The 17,368-nt window shown below is 39.1% G+C and overlaps 1 protein-coding gene and 1 long non-coding RNA gene across 2 annotated transcripts in view; one reads left to right on the top strand and one right to left on the bottom strand.

The window, feature by feature from the left end:
- mtx2 (metaxin 2) overlaps positions 1 to 13,935 on the bottom strand; it is a 14,493-nt gene extending 558 nt beyond the window's left edge. Inside the window, exons 1-9 of the mRNA XM_062059305.1 lie at positions 13,751 to 13,935; positions 11,012 to 11,059; positions 10,829 to 10,875; positions 7,716 to 7,788; positions 7,562 to 7,638; positions 6,026 to 6,118; positions 4,782 to 4,820; positions 4,597 to 4,722; positions 4,444 to 4,520 (exon numbers count right to left, since the gene is read on the bottom strand). Of these exons, the coding sequence (XP_061915289.1) occupies positions 4,444 to 4,520; positions 4,597 to 4,722; positions 4,782 to 4,820; positions 6,026 to 6,118; positions 7,562 to 7,638; positions 7,716 to 7,788; positions 10,829 to 10,875; positions 11,012 to 11,059; positions 13,751 to 13,790 (620 nt within the window). The 5' untranslated portion in view covers positions 13,791 to 13,935. The remainder of the gene's footprint in view (positions 1 to 4,443; positions 4,521 to 4,596; positions 4,723 to 4,781; positions 4,821 to 6,025; positions 6,119 to 7,561; positions 7,639 to 7,715; positions 7,789 to 10,828; positions 10,876 to 11,011; positions 11,060 to 13,750) is intronic.
- Positions 13,274 to 17,368, top strand: part of LOC133657688 (uncharacterized) — a 111,613-nt gene continuing 107,518 nt past the window's right edge. Inside the window, exons 1-2 of the long non-coding RNA XR_009827337.1 lie at positions 13,274 to 13,345; positions 15,201 to 15,300. This is a non-coding gene — a long non-coding RNA (uncharacterized LOC133657688). The remainder of the gene's footprint in view (positions 13,346 to 15,200; positions 15,301 to 17,368) is intronic.

The following is a 17,368-nucleotide window of genomic DNA, read 5'->3' as shown; positions in this document are numbered from 1 at the left end:
ACGCAAATGGTTAAATGGTTCTTATCGTATACATACAGGCAGCGGACTGATAGGTGACATTTGGTCGCCATTAGAGATGTCCGATAATGGCTTTTTTTCCAATATCTGATATTCCGATATTGTCCAACTCTTAATTACCGATTCCGATATCAACCGATACCGATATATACAGTCGTGGAATTAACAAATTATTATGCCTAATTTTGGTGTGATGCCCCGCTGGATGCATTAAACAATGTAACAAGGTTTTCCAAAATAAATCAACTCAATGATTCCCGGGCGCGGCTACGCTGCTGCCCACTGCTCCCCTCACCTCCCAGGGGGTGATCAAGGGGATGGGTCAAATGCAGAGGACAAATTTCACCACACCTAGTGTGTGTGTGACAATCATTGGTACTTTAACTTTTTTAACTTTAAGTTAAGGAAAAACACGTGCATTATTTTTTTTAACATGCCTCAAAACAGCAGCTTGGAATTTGGGACATGCTCTCCCTGAGAGAGCATGAGGAGGTTGAGGTGGGCGGGGTTGGGGGGTGCAGGGTTTTGGGTGGTAGCGGGGGGTGTATATTGTAGCGTCCCGGAAGAGTTAGTGCTGCAAGGGGTTCTGGGTATTTGTTCTGTTGTGTTACGGTGCGGATGTTCACCCGAAATGTGTTTGTCATTCTTGTTTGGTGTGGATTCACAGTGTGGCGCATATTTGTAACAGTGTTAAAGTTGTTTATACGGCCACCCTTCGTGTGACCTGTATGGCTGTTGACCAAGTATGCGTTGCATTCACCTGTGTGTGTGAAAAGCTGTAGATATTATGCGATTGGGCCGGCACGCAAAGGCAGTGCCTTTAAGGTTTATTGGCGCTCTGTACTTCTCCCTACGTCCGTGTACACAGCAGCGTTTTAAAAAGTCATAAATTTTACTTTTTGAAACCGATACCGAAAATTTCTGATATCACATTTTAAAGTATTTGTCGGCCGATAATATCGGCAGTCTGATATTATCGGACATCTCTAGTCGCCATCTGGAAAGAACTCAAGTCAGTGACTATTTACTGTACGTCTTACACAGCATTTACCTATATGACCCAATCCAAACAACATTCCCTAGTCATGGTGCGGTGGGAAAAAATAATTCAACCGGCGTAAAAATTCAACGATCATAGTCACACATAACACAAACTGCTCATTTAACTTTCTGGATATTGTAGAGAAATGTCCAATAAGAGAAAAACTAATCTAAATTACACCCACCTAAATCCGTCACATGGGATGATGGAAAAAATGCTAAACACTCTCTCTACACTTATCCATGTGTGGCGCATTTTAGCTGCTTGATATTTCTGATTGATTAAAAAACTTTAAGGAGGTCGTCACGGAAGTAAACAAGGCAGGAGTTGAACTTTCACATACTTTTACTAACCAATTATAATAATCATTAATTATACATCCATTATATTATAATAATATCTGCTCATATATATATATCTATATATATATATATATATATATATATATATATATATATATATATATATATATATATATATATACAGGTAAAAGCCAGTAAATTAGAATATTTTGAAAAACTTGATTTATTTCGGTAATTGCATTCAAAAGGTGTAACTTGTACATTATATTTATTCATTGCACACAGACTGATGCATTCAAATGTTTATTTCATTTAATTTTGATGATTTGAAGTGGCAACAAATGAAAATCCAAAATTCCGTGTGTCACAAAATTAGAATATTACTTAAGGCTAATACAAAAAAGGGATTTTTAGAAATGTTGGCCAACTGAAAAGTATGAAAATGAAAAATATGAGCATGTACAATACTCAATACTTGGTTGGAGCTCCTTTTGCCTCAATTACTGCGTTAATGCGGCGTGGCATGGAGTCCATGAGTTTCTGGCACTGCTCAGGTGTTATGAGAGCCCAGGTTGCTCTGATAGTGGCCTTCAACTCTTCTGCGTTTTTGGGTCTGGCATTCTGCATCTTCCTTTTCACAATACCCCACAGATTTTCTATGGGGCTAAGGTCAGGGGAGTTGGCGGGCCAAATTAGAACAGAAATACCATGGTCCGTAAACCAGGCACGGGTAGATTTTGCGCTGTGTGCAGGCGCCAAGTCCTGTTGGAACTTGAAATCTCCATCTCCATAGAGCAGGTCAGCAGCAGGAAGCATGAAGTGCTCTAAAACTTGCTGGTAGACGGCTGCGTTGACCCTGGAAAAAAGAGCTGGACTGCTGCTGAGTGGTCCAAAGTCATGTTTTCTGACGAAAGCAAATTTTGCATTTCCTTTGGAAATGGAGGTCCCAGAGTCTGGAGGAAGACAGGAGAGGCACAGGATCCACGTTGCCTGAAGTCTAGTGTAAAGTTTCCACCATCAGTGATGGTTTGGGGTGCCATGTCATCTGCTGGTGTCGGTCCACTCTGTTTCCTGAGATCCAGGGTCAACGCAGCCGTCTACCAGCAAGTTTTAGAGCACTTCATGCTTCCTGCTGCTGACCTGCTCTATGGAGATGGAGATTTCAAGTTCCAACAGGACTTGGCGCCTGCACACAGCGCAAAATCTACCCGTGCCTGGTTTACGGACCATGGTATTTCTGTTCTAAATTGGCCCGCCAACTCCCCTGACCTTAGCCCCATAGAAAATCTGTGGGGTATTGTGAAAAGGAAGATGCAGAATGCCAGACCCAAAAACGCAGAAGAGTTGAAGGCCACTATCAGAGCAACCTGGGCTCTCATAACACCTGAGCAGTGCCAGAAACTCATGGACTCCATGCCACGCCGCATTAACGCAGTAATTGAGGCAAAAGGAGCTCCAACCAAGTATTGAGTATTGTACATGCTCATATTTTTCATTTTCATACTTTTCAGTTGGCCAACATTTCTAAAAATCCCTTTTTTGTATTAGCCTTAAGTAATATTCTAATTTTGTGACACACGGAATTTTGGATTTTCATTTGTTGCCACTTCAAATCATCAAAATTAAATGAAATAAACATTTGAATGCATCAGTCTGTGTGCAATGAATAAATATAATGTACAAGTTACACCTTTTGAATGCAATTACTGAAATAAATCAAGTTTTTCAAAATATTCTAATTTACTGGCTTTTACCTGTATATATATATATGTAATCATGCATATAGTTAATTTGCATGCAGTCGGCTTTCGGCCCCGGGCCAAATTTTTTAAGGCCAATGCGGCCCCCCAGTCAAGACGTTTGGACACCCCTGGTTCAGAACTTTGAAACAGAAGTACAAGTGCTGTTAATAGCGTTTCTACTCAAAAGGATTCTTCATTCATCCCTCCAAGCAACGTTAAGTTTTACAATATAACCAAAACAATTTTCACTTCATAAACCGTCTCACGTGTGATGTCTGTAGGAGTGTTTTCATGCATATTTGTACGTGCTATCGTAACGTAATCAAGCTAGCATTGTTAGCATTAGCTAATATGCTAACACATTTACGAGTGTCTGTGTTATTATTATTAACTTACAATGGCATTCTTTTGGTATTGTTTACGTTTCACAAATTCCTCAGTAAATTCACCAAAAGGTCACCGTAGAGTTATTGAGTCTGTTTAGCTGATTGGAGAGCTAGCTTGCGCAGCTCGTTGGTCCATGACGATTACTTTTGTTTTGTTTGATCAGCCGTTTTACTGCCACCATTTGGAAACAATTAAGGTACCGTATTTTTCGGAGTATGAGTCGCTCCGGAGTATAAGTCGCACCGGCCGAAAATGCATAATAAAGAAGGAAATAAACATATATACAGTAAGTCGCACTGGAGTATAAGTCGCATTTTTTGGGGAAATGTATTTGATAAAACCCAACACCAAGAATAGACATTTGAAAGGCAATTCAAAAAATAAATAAAGAATAGTGAACAACAGGCTGAATAAGTGTACGTTATATGACGCATAAATAACCAACTGAGAATGTGCCTGGTATGTTAACGTAACATATTATGGTAAGAGTCATTCAAATAACTATAACATATAGAACATGCTATACGTTTACCAAACAATCTGTCACTCCTAATTGCTAAATCCCATGAAATCTAGATACGTCTAGTCTCTTACGTCAATGAGCTAAATAATATTATTTGATATTTTACGGTATTGTGTTAATATTTTCACACATAAGTCGCTCCTGAGTATAAGTCGCACCCCAGGCCAAACTATAAAAAAAACTGCGACTTATAGTCCGAAAAATATGGTATGTGAATAAATATTTCTTAATAGGTGGCGATTTGTCCAGGGTGTACCCCGCCTTCCGCCCGAATGCAGCTGAGATAGGCACCCCCCGCGACCCCGAACGGGACAAGCGGTAGAAAATGGATGGATGGATGGATATACATATATATCTGTGGCTTATAGTCCAGTGCGACTAATATATGAATTTTTTCCCCCTAAAATGTAGTGGGCGGGGCTTACATACTGTTTATTGAAGAAGAAGTGTTGCGTTCCGAGCCGCTGAGAGAGAGCTTGGCAACACTGGCTCACGTCCTCGTACACCTGAAACACGAACAAGAGACGCTTTGGCGCTAACTGCACAGGTGCCACAGTAAGCTCGGCTCGGGCCGTTGCTCACCTGCGCCAGGCTCTTCCCCCCCCAGCCGATGGCGTTCATCTTCCTGCGGACCTCCCACTGCTTCTGGTAGGAGAGGATGGTGCTGAGGGGCCACGAGTACGGGCTGCTGTACCTGGGCCGGGTGATCTGCGGCGCAATGGAACGTGAGAGGGCGCCGGCGTCACCGCCAAAGAGCTGGGACTCACCTCGGCGGCGGTGGCGTCGTCGCACCACTGGACGTACAGCTGGAGAAGACACACACGATTTGTCTTTATATACAGTACATACTGTATATATACATACATATATATACATACACATATATATACATATGCATATATAAATATATATTTAGATACAATATATACTATACTATACATACAGTAGAGGCCAAAGGTTTGGACACACCTTCTCATTCAATGCGTTTTCTTTATTTCCATGACTATTTGCATTGTAGATTGTCACTGAAGGTATCAAATCTATGAATGAACACATGTGGAGTTATGTACTTAACAAAAAAGGTGAAATAACTGAAAACATGTTGTATATTCTAGTTTCTTTGAAATAGCCACCCTTTGCTCTGATTACTGCTTCTCTCCATGAGCTTACAAGCACACCTGTGAAGTGAAAACCATTTCAGGTGACTACCTCTTGAAGCTCATCAAGAGAATGCCACACGAAACACACGAGCCTCCACCAGGGAGCAGTGTAGCGTACCCAGATGTAAAACATCTTTTGCACAATCCGCCTTTTCATATAAAGCGATAAAAGAATGTAACGACCTCACAACAAACTTGAAAAGTCTAACAGATTACTCTTCATTCACAATTGAAGTTAAAAAGTGGCTTTGGAGCAATCAAAGCTGCTCACACGGTCACTAAGGTGGCCACTATGTTTGACACATCAACTTAATGTGTATTATATTTATCCATGAGAGCATTTTTGTTGTAAATTGTGAGGTGTGTCTGTTAAAATCATGGTTGTTTTTACAAATGATGACAGATGTGAACAAGAGCATGTATTGTCTTTGTGTGATGATGTAAATGAGGTGTGGTTGTATTGTATATTAAGTATGTGTCCATGAAAGGGCATTTTATGACTTTTCTTAATTTGTTTACATGTATGATTTTATTGTCATAATTTTTTTGCATGATTTTTGTATCCCTTTAATTTAGGTAGCCAAGGACTGCAGATGGAAATTAGCTATTTAGCTATAATCTGGTACAGAACATATCTGTCTTTGAGCTTAATGTTTCTGTGCATTGTCCCTTCAAATAAAGACTAAACTAGACAAGAGTGTGCAAAGCAGTAATCTGAGCAAAGGGTGGCTATTATGAAGAAACTAGAATATAAAACATGTTTTCAGTTATTTCACCTTTGTTTGTTAAGTACATAACTCCACATGTGTTCATTCATAGTTTTGATGCCTTCAGTGTGTGTGTGTGCGTACCTCAGCAGTCAGCAGCATGTTGTTGACCAACTCCATGTACGCTTTCATTTCAGCCCTCTGAATGTCATCTAAGCCGTCGCTCAGAGAATGACCCTAAAGAGCAATAAAAACACAGAGGTCAAAGGTCAGCTTCTGGAATAAACTGTTGAAAAATGTTTAGTGTCACGCTAAAAGCGGTTAGCTTCTTTTTACACTTGTGTGACAGTTAATGGTGTCACAATTAGAGATGGGTACTTTTTTTGTGACCGATTCAAGCCTGCTAGTCCTACCAGATACCGATTCACGTAAAATTCAACGGTGCCATGTTTCGGTACCTGGGTGTAAGATTGGCTAAAAAAAAGTTAGCATGCTACCAGTTAGCATGTGTCAAATAACAAGTTACATGTGTCTGAGTTGTTCGGCTGCAAAATTAGCTGGAAAAAAATTGCCTGTAATTGTTTTGATTGTTCTGGTCTCGTCTAGTGAGCAATACTACTGTAGTTTTGGTATTTTTAGTTCATTTAGCCATGTTTATGCTTGAAAAGGCTTGACTTTGTACCATATATATATTTATATACATATACATATATGTACCATATGTCCCGGCAAGAAATCTGCGTTCAAAGAACTCCGGCTTATTAGTGATTCTCAGAGCCCAAAAAAAGTCTGCGGGTACTCTGGAATGCCTTCCCGGTAACAGTTAAGAGATGCTACCTCAGTAGAAGCATTTAAGTCCCATCTTAAAACTCTTTTGTATACTCTAGCCTTTAAATAGACCCCCTTTTTTAGACCAGTTGATCTGCCTTTTCTCTTCTCTTCTGCCCCCCTCTCCCTTTTGGAGGGGGGGGCACAGGTCCGGTGGCCATGGATGAAGTGCTGGCTGTCCAGAGTCGGGACCCGGGGTGGACCGCTCGCCTGTGCATCGGTTGGGGACATCTCTGCGCTGCTGACCCGTCTCCGCTCGGGATGGTCTCCTGCTGGCCCCACTATGGACTGGACTCTCACTATTATGTTAGATCCACTATGGACTGGACTCTCACTATTATGTTAGATCCACTATGGACTGGACTTTCACAATGTTATGCGAGACCCACTCGACGTCCATTGCATTCGGTCTCCCCTAGAGGGGGGGGGGGGGGGGGGTTCACCCACATCTGCGGTCCTCTCCAAGGTTTCTCATAGTCATTCACATTGACGTCCCACTGGGTTGTGAGTTTTTCCTTGCCCTTTTGTGAGCTCTGAACCGAAGATGTTGTTGTGGCTTGTGCAGCCCTTTGAGACACTTGTGATTTAGGGCTATATAAATAAACATTGATTGATTCATTGATTGATTCATTGACTTAGGGCAAAATTACATCAAATATGCTTTGTCGCCGATAACACAAAGCTAAGATACAGCATGGATGTTGTGTTCTGATAGTTTAGCATATATTGATTGACCTATACTGTATCGCATCAAATGTGAACAGTCGTCACAATTGTACGCTTGTGCCATAGCCACAGCTTGACTTTGGAACAGATTGTTTCCAATAAAAAGAGGATTGCAGTGTGACCCACCTTGGCTTTAGTAAACTGCACTATCGGACCCAGCTCGGACACCACCTGGTTTCCCACGTGGATGAAGGGAATCTTCCCTGGAAGGGGAACAAGGAAAGGGTTCATGGTGCAGAAGGCAAGAGAGACAACGCTGTGTGTTTGCCAGCGGACTCACCAGAGGGGGACATGTACTCGGCGTTGGATTTGCAAACCACCTGCACGGGCAGGCCGCACATCCTCAGGTAGGCCTTGCACGGGACATAAAACAAGCGCCATTAGTCTTTGTTGCAACGGTCAACTGACACTTCATTAGGTACACCTGCAGACTATAACGCAAGGGTGTCCAAAGTGCGACCCAGGGGGTCATTTGCGGTCCGCAGCTTGTTTTTTTTCTAAAGACAAAACAAATACGTCCTGGACTATAAGTAAAAAAAAAAAAAAATGGAATCGGACCTGAAAACTGTACATGATGATTCCCATGGGTGTTGTCACCAAATTTGTTGCAAGATATGGTAAGTTTTTAGGTGTGCTAAAGCAGTGGTCCCCAACCTTTTTGTAGCTGCGAACCGGTCAACGCTTGAAAATTTGTCCCACGGGCCGGGGGGGTAGGGGGGGGGGTTATTATTATTTTTTTTTTCATAAAGAAATACAATCATGTGTGCTTACGGAATGTATCTCTGCAGACTGTATTGATCTACATTGATATAAAATCTATATATTGTGTTTTTTATGTTGATTTGATAAAAGGAAAAAAAAAAAAAAAAAAGTTTTTTATTTTTTATTTTATTTATTTTTTTTTAATTTCTTGTGCGGCCCGGTACCATTCGGTCCGCGGCCCGGTGGTTGGGGACCACTGTGCTAAAGCCTTCAAAAAATGTACTTGCTGGTATAATATTAAGAATATTAAAGAATAGTAATACAAAACAATGTCATATCTCATTGGGGTTAATTTCTGCAAGTCACGTTTATTTTAGAGTTGAGATTTTCTTAACCATAGGGCCATTGTCGACAAAAGGTTTCTCAGCTGTGGTCTGTACGGGCTGCAGAAGTACTAGGTTGCAATACCCTATTCCACCACTTGTGTCAGTAATGACAGTATCAAACAAACAGAAGAAGTCTGGAACTAAAGTCATAAAAAAGTTTCTTAAGAGCAAAAAATATGACCAAAGTGATGAAGCTGTATTTTTGTCTGTATTGCTTCATTTATTCACACTTTTTTTTTTATTTTACCACAAATAATCATATGTACATGTATTTTTTTGTCAGTTATTTTTGGTTAGTACTTATTTTTCTAATCAGCCTGACCTAAGCCTAACGTTTATGTGTAAAATGAGTAATCATCTTTGTGATCAACACATGGTTTCATATCCTTTGGCAAGATTTTTAAACTGGGAGTTCGTTAGACATAATTATTGAAAACTATTAAAAACAATAGTCATATTACTAATTCAGTGTTAGTATTTGAGTGGGCCCCGGGCCACTCTGTAGTGGAAAAGTTGGGCCCCGAGGTCAAAAAGGTTAGGAACGGCTGTTTTACGGCACATTTCATACGCAAGACAATTCAAAATGTATATGTAGAAAAAAATTGTAGAAGAAATTACGTGAAAGCGAATAAATCATGAAAATAATCATGAATGAATCCAATTTGCTTTGTTTTGTTCAGATAATTCAGCATATATTGACCTATATTGTACTGGTTTTTATATGACTCGGAAGTGTTGGGCTGCAAAATTGGCTAAAAAAGTTAGCAAACTAATGTTAGTATGCTAGAATGCTAATATTAGCATGCTAACAGTTACCATGTGACGCTAATGTTAGTGCGCTAAAATGTAAACATTAGCATTCTAACAATTAGCACGTGTCAAGTATCAGTTTATAGGACACTGAGGTGTTTGGCTGCACAATTGGCTAAAAAAGTTAGCACGCTAAAATGCAAATATTAGCATTCTAACAATTAGCGTGTGTCAAGTACCAGTTTATAAGATTCTGAGGTGTTTGACTGCACAATTAGTTTAAAAAAATAGCACGCTAATGTCAGTATGCTAGAATGCTAACATTAGTGTTAGCATGTGTCAACTACCTTAGTTATGACTCTGAGGTGTTCAGCTGTAAAGTTGGCTAAAAAGTAGGTTGCATATAATTATTGAAAATCAAGAAATCCCAATTTAAAATCAAGCGTAAGATTACTAATTAAGTGTTAATATTTCAGTGGGACCCGGGCTCTTCCGTAGTAGAAAATAAGTTTGGCCTCTAGGTTTAAAAGGTTAAGAATTGTCCTTTATTGCACAATTTATACGCAAGACAATTAAATGTGTATGTATATATTAAAACAATTATAACAACTTGTAAAAAAATTACAACAAAGTAAATAAAATGATTTTAAAAATCATAAAAATAATCATGAATGAATCTATTTTGCTTTGTTTTGTTCAGCTAGTTTACCATCTATTGACCTACACCAGGGGTCGGCAACCCAAAATGTTGAAAGAGCCATATTGGAGCAAAAATACAAAAACAAATCTGTCTGGAGCCGCAACAAATTAGAAGATATTACATACAGATAGTGTGTCATGAGATATACATTGAATTGAGATGACTTAAAGGAAACTAAATGAGCTCAAATATAGCTACAAATGAGGCATAATGATGCAATATGTACATATAGCTAGCCTAAATAGCATGTTAGCATCGATTAGCTTGCAAGTCATGCAGTGACCAAATATGCGCGATTAGCACTCCACACAAGTCAATAACATCAACAAAACTCACCTTTGTGTATTCACGCACAACGTTAAAGGTTTGGTGGACAAAATGAGACGGAAAAAGAAGTGGCATAAAACACGTCCTAAAAAGTCGGAGAAAGTTATACACTACGGTGAGTTCAAGGTCCGCCAAAATTAGTAGGACAAAACGGCGCTCGCCAAATACTCGAATCAGTGAAGCATGTTTAATATAAACAGTGTGCTTTATAACAATTAGGGAGGTTTGTGTCATGTTTGTCCTCCTACAGAAACCATATTAAAACAAAAACTTTTTTTTTCCCCCTCATCTTTTTCCATTTTTCATACATTTTTGAAAAAGCTTCAGAGAGCCACTAGGGCGGCGCTAAAGAGCCGCATGCGGCTCTAGAGCCGCGGGTTGCCGACCCCTGACCTACACTGTACTGGTTTTAGTATCTTTAATGTAACAATGTATCAAAATGGCCCTTGCATCCTTCAAGTTTTCTGTACGCGGCCACCTCGCCGGAATAAGTTTGGGGTGCAAAACGAGCATTGACAAAGAGTTTACCTGCACAGCAAGAGAAGAGGCACACTCTGACAGCAGAATCTGATCCTCTGCAACAGTCGCAAAGAACACGATTGGCATTGTTGGTTTTATGGCTCTTAGTGCCCATCGTTACAAAGATACACTGCGCTTTATTATCATATAAATGATCAAATCCCCTGCATTGAGAGTACTGTGCACACTCACCCTTCAGAGGCTGGTACAAGGCTGCACTCTCTGGCCAAGGCTCAGCAGCTGTGCAAGTCAAAGTAGTCAACATGTTAAAAAATACATACACTGATATTTGTATTCCAGCTTGCAGGGGTACCTAATCAAGTGGGCCGTGGGTAATCATGTTAACTATTAACTATTATGTTCTCTAGCAAAATTCCAAAATACCTTTCACAACAGTCCAAAAACAATGACTGAACATTAACTCGCACTTTAGAGTTTATCATTTTGTTGGTTTTCACCAGGGGTGTCAAACATACAGCCCGCGGGCCGGATCAGGCCTGCGAACAGTTTGCGATGTATAAAAATGAGCCGTAATTTTGGAATGGAAGAAACAGCTGTTCTAAATGTGTCCACTAGGTGTCACAATAGTAATTATTTCTATCTTTGTAGATGATGCTACATATGTAAAAAAAAATAAACCACGTTAGTGCACCAGTCGAGGAAAATTAGCAAACTACATAAATAACATCCTGTAATTTGATTTTGATATTTTTTTATCTTGATGGATTGAAAATGAACACCAATGAGTTGACTGATGAACATTATTACATCATTTATTCATAAAGTAAAAATAACCACAAACAAAGATCAAGTTAAAGTTCCAACGAACGTCACACACACAATAGGTGGGGGGAAATGTGTCCCCTAAATTTGACCCATCCCCATGTTCACCCCCTGGAAGGTGAGGGGAGCAGTGAGCAGCAGTGTGCGCCACGCTCGGGAATCATTTGGTGATTTAACCCCAAATTCCAACCCTTGATGCTGAGTGCCAAGCAGGGAGATAATGGGTCCATTTTTTAGAGTCTTTGGTATGACTCGGCCGGGGTTTAAACTCACGACCTTCCAGTCTCAGGGCGGGCACTCTAACCACGAGGCCACTGGGTTAAAGTGAAGTGTGAATCATATTTATATAGCGCTTTTCTCTAGTGACTCAAAGCGCTTTTACATAGTGAAACCCAATATTTAAGTTACATTTAAACCAGTGTGGGTGGCACTGGGAGCAGGTGGGTAAAGTGTCTTGCCCAAGGACACAACAGCAGTGACTAGGATGGCGGAAGCGGGGATCGAACCTGGAACCCTCAAGTTGCTGGCACGGCCACTCTACCGACCGGGCTATACCGCCCAAAATATACCCCTATAGACAGAACACTATTAAAGTTCAAGTTAAAGTACCAATGATTGTCACACACACACACACACACTAGGGGGAAAAGTGTCTTGCCCAAGGACACAACGGCAGTGACTAGGATGGTGGGAGCGGGGAATCGAACCTGGAACCCTCAAGTTGCTGGCAGGGCTACTCTATACCGCCCAAAAAATACCCCTGTAGATAGAATACTATTAAAATTAAAGTTAAAGTACCCATGATTGTCACACACACACACTAGGTGTGGCGAAATTATTCTCTGCATTTGACCCATCCCCCTTGATCACCCCCTGGGAGGTGAGGGGAGCAGTGAGCAGCAGCGGTGGCCGCGCCCGGGAATCATTTTTTGGTGATTTAACCCCCAATGCCAACCCTTGATGCTGAGTGCCAAGCAGGGAGGTAATGGGTTCCCATCTTTAGAGTCTTTGGTATGACTCGGCCGGGGTTTGAACTCACGACCTTCCAGTCTCAGGGCGGACACTCTAACCACAAGGCCACTGAGCTAAAGTGAAGTGTGAATTATATTTATATAGCGCTTTTACATAGTGAAACCCAATATCTAAGTTACATTTAAACCAGTGCGGGTGGCACTGGGAGCCGGTGGGTAAAGTGTCTTGCTCAAGGACACAACGGCAGTGACTAGGATGGCGGAAGCGGGGATCAAACCTGGAACCCTCAACTTGCTGGCACGGCCACTCTACCAACCGGGCTATAGGGCCCAAAATATACCCCTAAAGATAGAATACTATTAACCAAAACATCCATCCATTTTCTACCGCTTGTCCCTTTTGGGATCGCGGGGGTGCTGGAGCCTATCTCAGCTGCATTCGGGCGGAAGGCGGGGTACACCCTGGACAAGTCGCCACCTCATCACAGGGCCAACACAGATATACTGCTTGTTCTATTTTTAAACAAAGAAAACACCCTGAAGTTGTCTTTATTTTTAAGTTATCGTGCCGTGATTTTACCAGTCTGGCCCACTTGGGAGTAGATTTTTCCCCCATATGCCCCCCATCTAAAATGAGTTTGACACCCCTGGTTTTCACTGACATTTAGAAGAGTTCAGAGGTCAAACTCAAACCGGAAGTTATAAATAAAAGCGCCAAAATGGCGGGTCAATTTCGGGTTTGAAAAGAGCACAGCAGCGATGCAGAAACAAGGTAAGCCATTAAACTACATAAAAGGTAAACACAAAATGTCGTTTAATCGTTGTTAAAATTTGGCAAATTTCCGAAAGCAGATGTAGCAAGTTGAAAATTCTCCACCGGAAACAAGGTAACTAAGTTACGCAAAAGGCGTAAACTACGCCAAAAACATGCTTAATGGTGTAAATGGCGGCTAATAACTAATACACTAGGTTAACCTTCAAGCTCACTGCGGGGTGGCTTTAAATATTAAAGCTTTTGTTGTAAGCCAGCCACCGTTTGCGTTAAAACGTTGCATTTCCCCGACATTAAAACATTTAATTGAACTTTGTAATGCTACAGCGAGTGTAAATGCAGACGTTAGTTAGCTAGGACTAGCTATACACGGACATTAAAATACATGCTCCAGCAACACTTTACCCGCCATTTGTGACACGAATGCGTCCGCCGCAAGAGACATGCCGCACTTAAAGTGTCCGTTTTAATAACCACTCTTTTCAATGTTGTTTAAACTTAATACAGAGCTAAGGTCAGCTCCGCTTCATGTGGGTTTTAAGGGCAAGCTTCGCAGTCACCGACTGGTCCGCCAACAGTTCCGGGTCCGACGTGGAACTTTTAATCACGAAACGTTTGTTCCGCTTGCAGCTCGGAAGATGATGGCTTGTTTTGGTCAAAAAGGTCAACGCTTTTTCATTAAACCGGATTTTAATGTGTGACGCAAATGTAACCCTGTGTGTGTAAATTACACTTAATTATAGGAATTTGTGTTTATAATTCAACAAAAAGGAGGAGTAAGAAGCAGTCCTATATCCCTTTTCAATGTCTTGCCATGAACTAATATTTTGTTCACTTCCGATGTTTAAATGTTATACTATGATTCTGTTAAAAGGTAATATGATAATTACAACTGTTTTATACGTTATTAATGTAAACATTTGAGTTTTTTCTTTTCATTGTGCTTTTTTTCCATTCTGGCTTTTGTCATCTTACTGAAATATACACATTTATTATAGAGAAACGAATTAAAACATAATAGCTGAGAAACGTTGTAAAATGTATACATAAATGTAGCAGTCACTTAATAAATATAGGTGGTATATGTTATGATTGCATAAAAAATTGCAAGCTTTAAAAGAATCTACTATTTATGGAATTGCTATACCTGTATATATGTATGTATAAGGTATACACACACACAAAATACATACATACATACATACACAAGCATTTTTGCTTGTGTATGTATGTATGTATTTTGTGTGTGTGTATAAATGTGTGTGTGCGTGTGTATGTCTTTCCACCTGCGTGTGTGTATTTATATTTGTGTGTATAAATGTGTTTTTGTGTATATATGAAAGTGTATGTGTGTGTAATGTTTCTATGTGTGTGTAAGTGGATGTGTGTGTATGTGAATATACAGTAGGTATATATGGATATGTATGTGTGTGTAAATGTGTGTGTGTGTGTGTATGTATGTATGTGTATATATATATATATATATATATATATATATATATATATATATATATATATATATATATATATATATATATATGCATATATATATATATATATGCATATGCATATATATATATATGTATCAATAAATATATATACACATATGTATGTATATATATATACACATATGTATGTATATATATATACGTATGTATGTATATATATACACATATGTATGTATGTATATATATATGTATGTATGTATATATATATATATATATATATATATATATATATATATATATATATATATATATATATATATATATATATATATATATATATCTGGATCTGGATCTGGAGATAGATATATCTTGGTTTTCTCATGTTTGCCTCATATCTTGCTGTTAAGCTGCAGTTCACAATTAGAACACGAGAGGGCGCTCTTGTTCCAACAGAACCAGATGAAGACCATCACAAAATAACAGCCATGACTCAAGATGGACAAAAAGGTAAATTAAAGCTATTTGTCGCCCTTTTGTCTTTTTAAGCTTCTATCCAACTTACGTATTGAATATATTGCTGGTCTGTATTTAAACTATTCAGGTAGTAGAACTTTAGAAAGATAGACATCAGTGAAGAAGTTCACATATTATAATTTGTTTATTTATTATTTACTATACATTAAATGCTGCTGCAACCGAAGACGTGCACAAATGTTTCTGGTCAGTCTCGAGTGTTTGATAAATCTCTTGGCTGCTCTTTCCTGCCCATTTGTCTCCAACGGAAGCCCCCAATTAAAGCCTCTCAAGTGGCGCTCATTTCCCACCCAATGCTGCTTCAAACTTGCTGTGTGCATGTGTGATGTATGTGTGACTTATATATGCTTGCAGCGTTTTGTAATGTTTACATTCTGTTTGGTTTGTTAAAAAATGTTCTTTCAACAGTCAATAAATAACAGCTCGGACCACTTTTGCCATCAATATATGCTCAGTTGAATTAAATTAACACCCCCCCAGCTGCTATTATGTCAGATATCATGCATATTTCCGTCCCATGTTTAGAAAAACACAAACTAATTTGCAATGTTTTGGTTGTAAATTTCAATTGAAATAGGACAGAATGGACATTTATCTCACAACTTTGTAGGTATAACAAACGCATGAAAACAAGAGGGGGAAAAAAAAGAACTAAAAAAACTTAAAACATGATGTCACTTCAGCGGCGCCATTTCTATATACAGCTATAAAAGTAAAACGACGAAAAACAATAAAAAATAGCCATAGATAATACACATTGCGCACATACGATTGCACCATGCATAGACAAACGATAATAATCAATTTAATTAACCTACGTTTTGTACAGCTCTTTGTGATTTTTATCTGCAGAAAAGCTCTTTATGAATAAAACATATTAACTAAGTTACAAACATAACAAAAACACAATTTTAACACCCACATACTGCACCGCGATGGCCCTGCAGTGCTCCACGCCAGTGTTTCTTAACCATAGGGCCCATTGTTGGGCCGTAAGCGCCACCGAGAGAACCCCCAAAAATATGTTTGTCATCTGTGGTCCATAATGGCCACCGTGCTACTTAATTGCAATACACTTTTACACCACTCGTGGCAGTAATGACACTAATAAACAAACAGAAGAAGCCTGACCCTAAGGTCATACATGTTTTTTTAAGCGCAAAAATTACGAGTAAAGCGGTGAAGCGCTGTTTTTATTTGCACTTTAACTTTATTGACCGTTTAGTTAGGAAACATATTCAATATTAATTTTCTGTATTTATTTTAGCACAATACAATTGTTAAATAAATATTTGTGATTAACACATGTTTTCATTTACTTTGACAAGATTATAAACTATAAGTAGGTTAGATATAATTATTGAGTACAATAAAATCAAGAGTTTTTTTATTTTTTATTTTTTGTCCTGTCCAGCTACTCAGGCAAATCATATTGTTGATGTAGATGCCCCTGTACAAATTTACTTTACAAAAGAGAAGTGTGGGATACTTCTCTTCTTGCCTTATTTGTATTTGACTTCATTAAATGGATTTATATTATTATTTGGTGCAGCCGGGCCGGAGCAGGAGGGGATAGAAAGAGGAAAAAAAGGAAGACAGAGGGGGAAATTGTGGGGACGAGAGAGGGATAAGACAGAGAGACAAACATAACAATAATAACAACAACAGAACAACATCAGCAAATAGGATATGTACAAATATGATGGTATAAGTTATAGCAAAGAAGCAGTTAGTGAAATAAATATTAATAATACAGAAATGACAATGAACATTATTACTCTACCAATGGAGCAATACAAATATCAATAGAAATAGCACTATTGATCATGAATAACAACAGAAACTACCTCTATTATCAACAATACAATTGTTGCACGTCCCTTTATTCGCCATCTTCCTAACAATGCTAAACTGTAAACTATGGTCAACCTGCACTTCAATGCAGTTTCTATGCCGCTGGACAAAGCTCAAACAAAATCTCGCTGACATGTATGACTTAAGTGTTATTATGACAATGACAATAAAAGAATTGATTGATTGA

Source organism: Entelurus aequoreus, linkage group LG09, assembly GCF_033978785.1.
Source record: "Entelurus aequoreus isolate RoL-2023_Sb linkage group LG09, RoL_Eaeq_v1.1, whole genome shotgun sequence".
Lineage (NCBI taxonomy): Eukaryota > Metazoa > Chordata > Actinopteri > Syngnathiformes > Syngnathidae > Entelurus > Entelurus aequoreus.
Note: the sequence above shows the minus strand (reverse complement) of the source record. Positions and strands in the feature narration are given on the sequence as shown.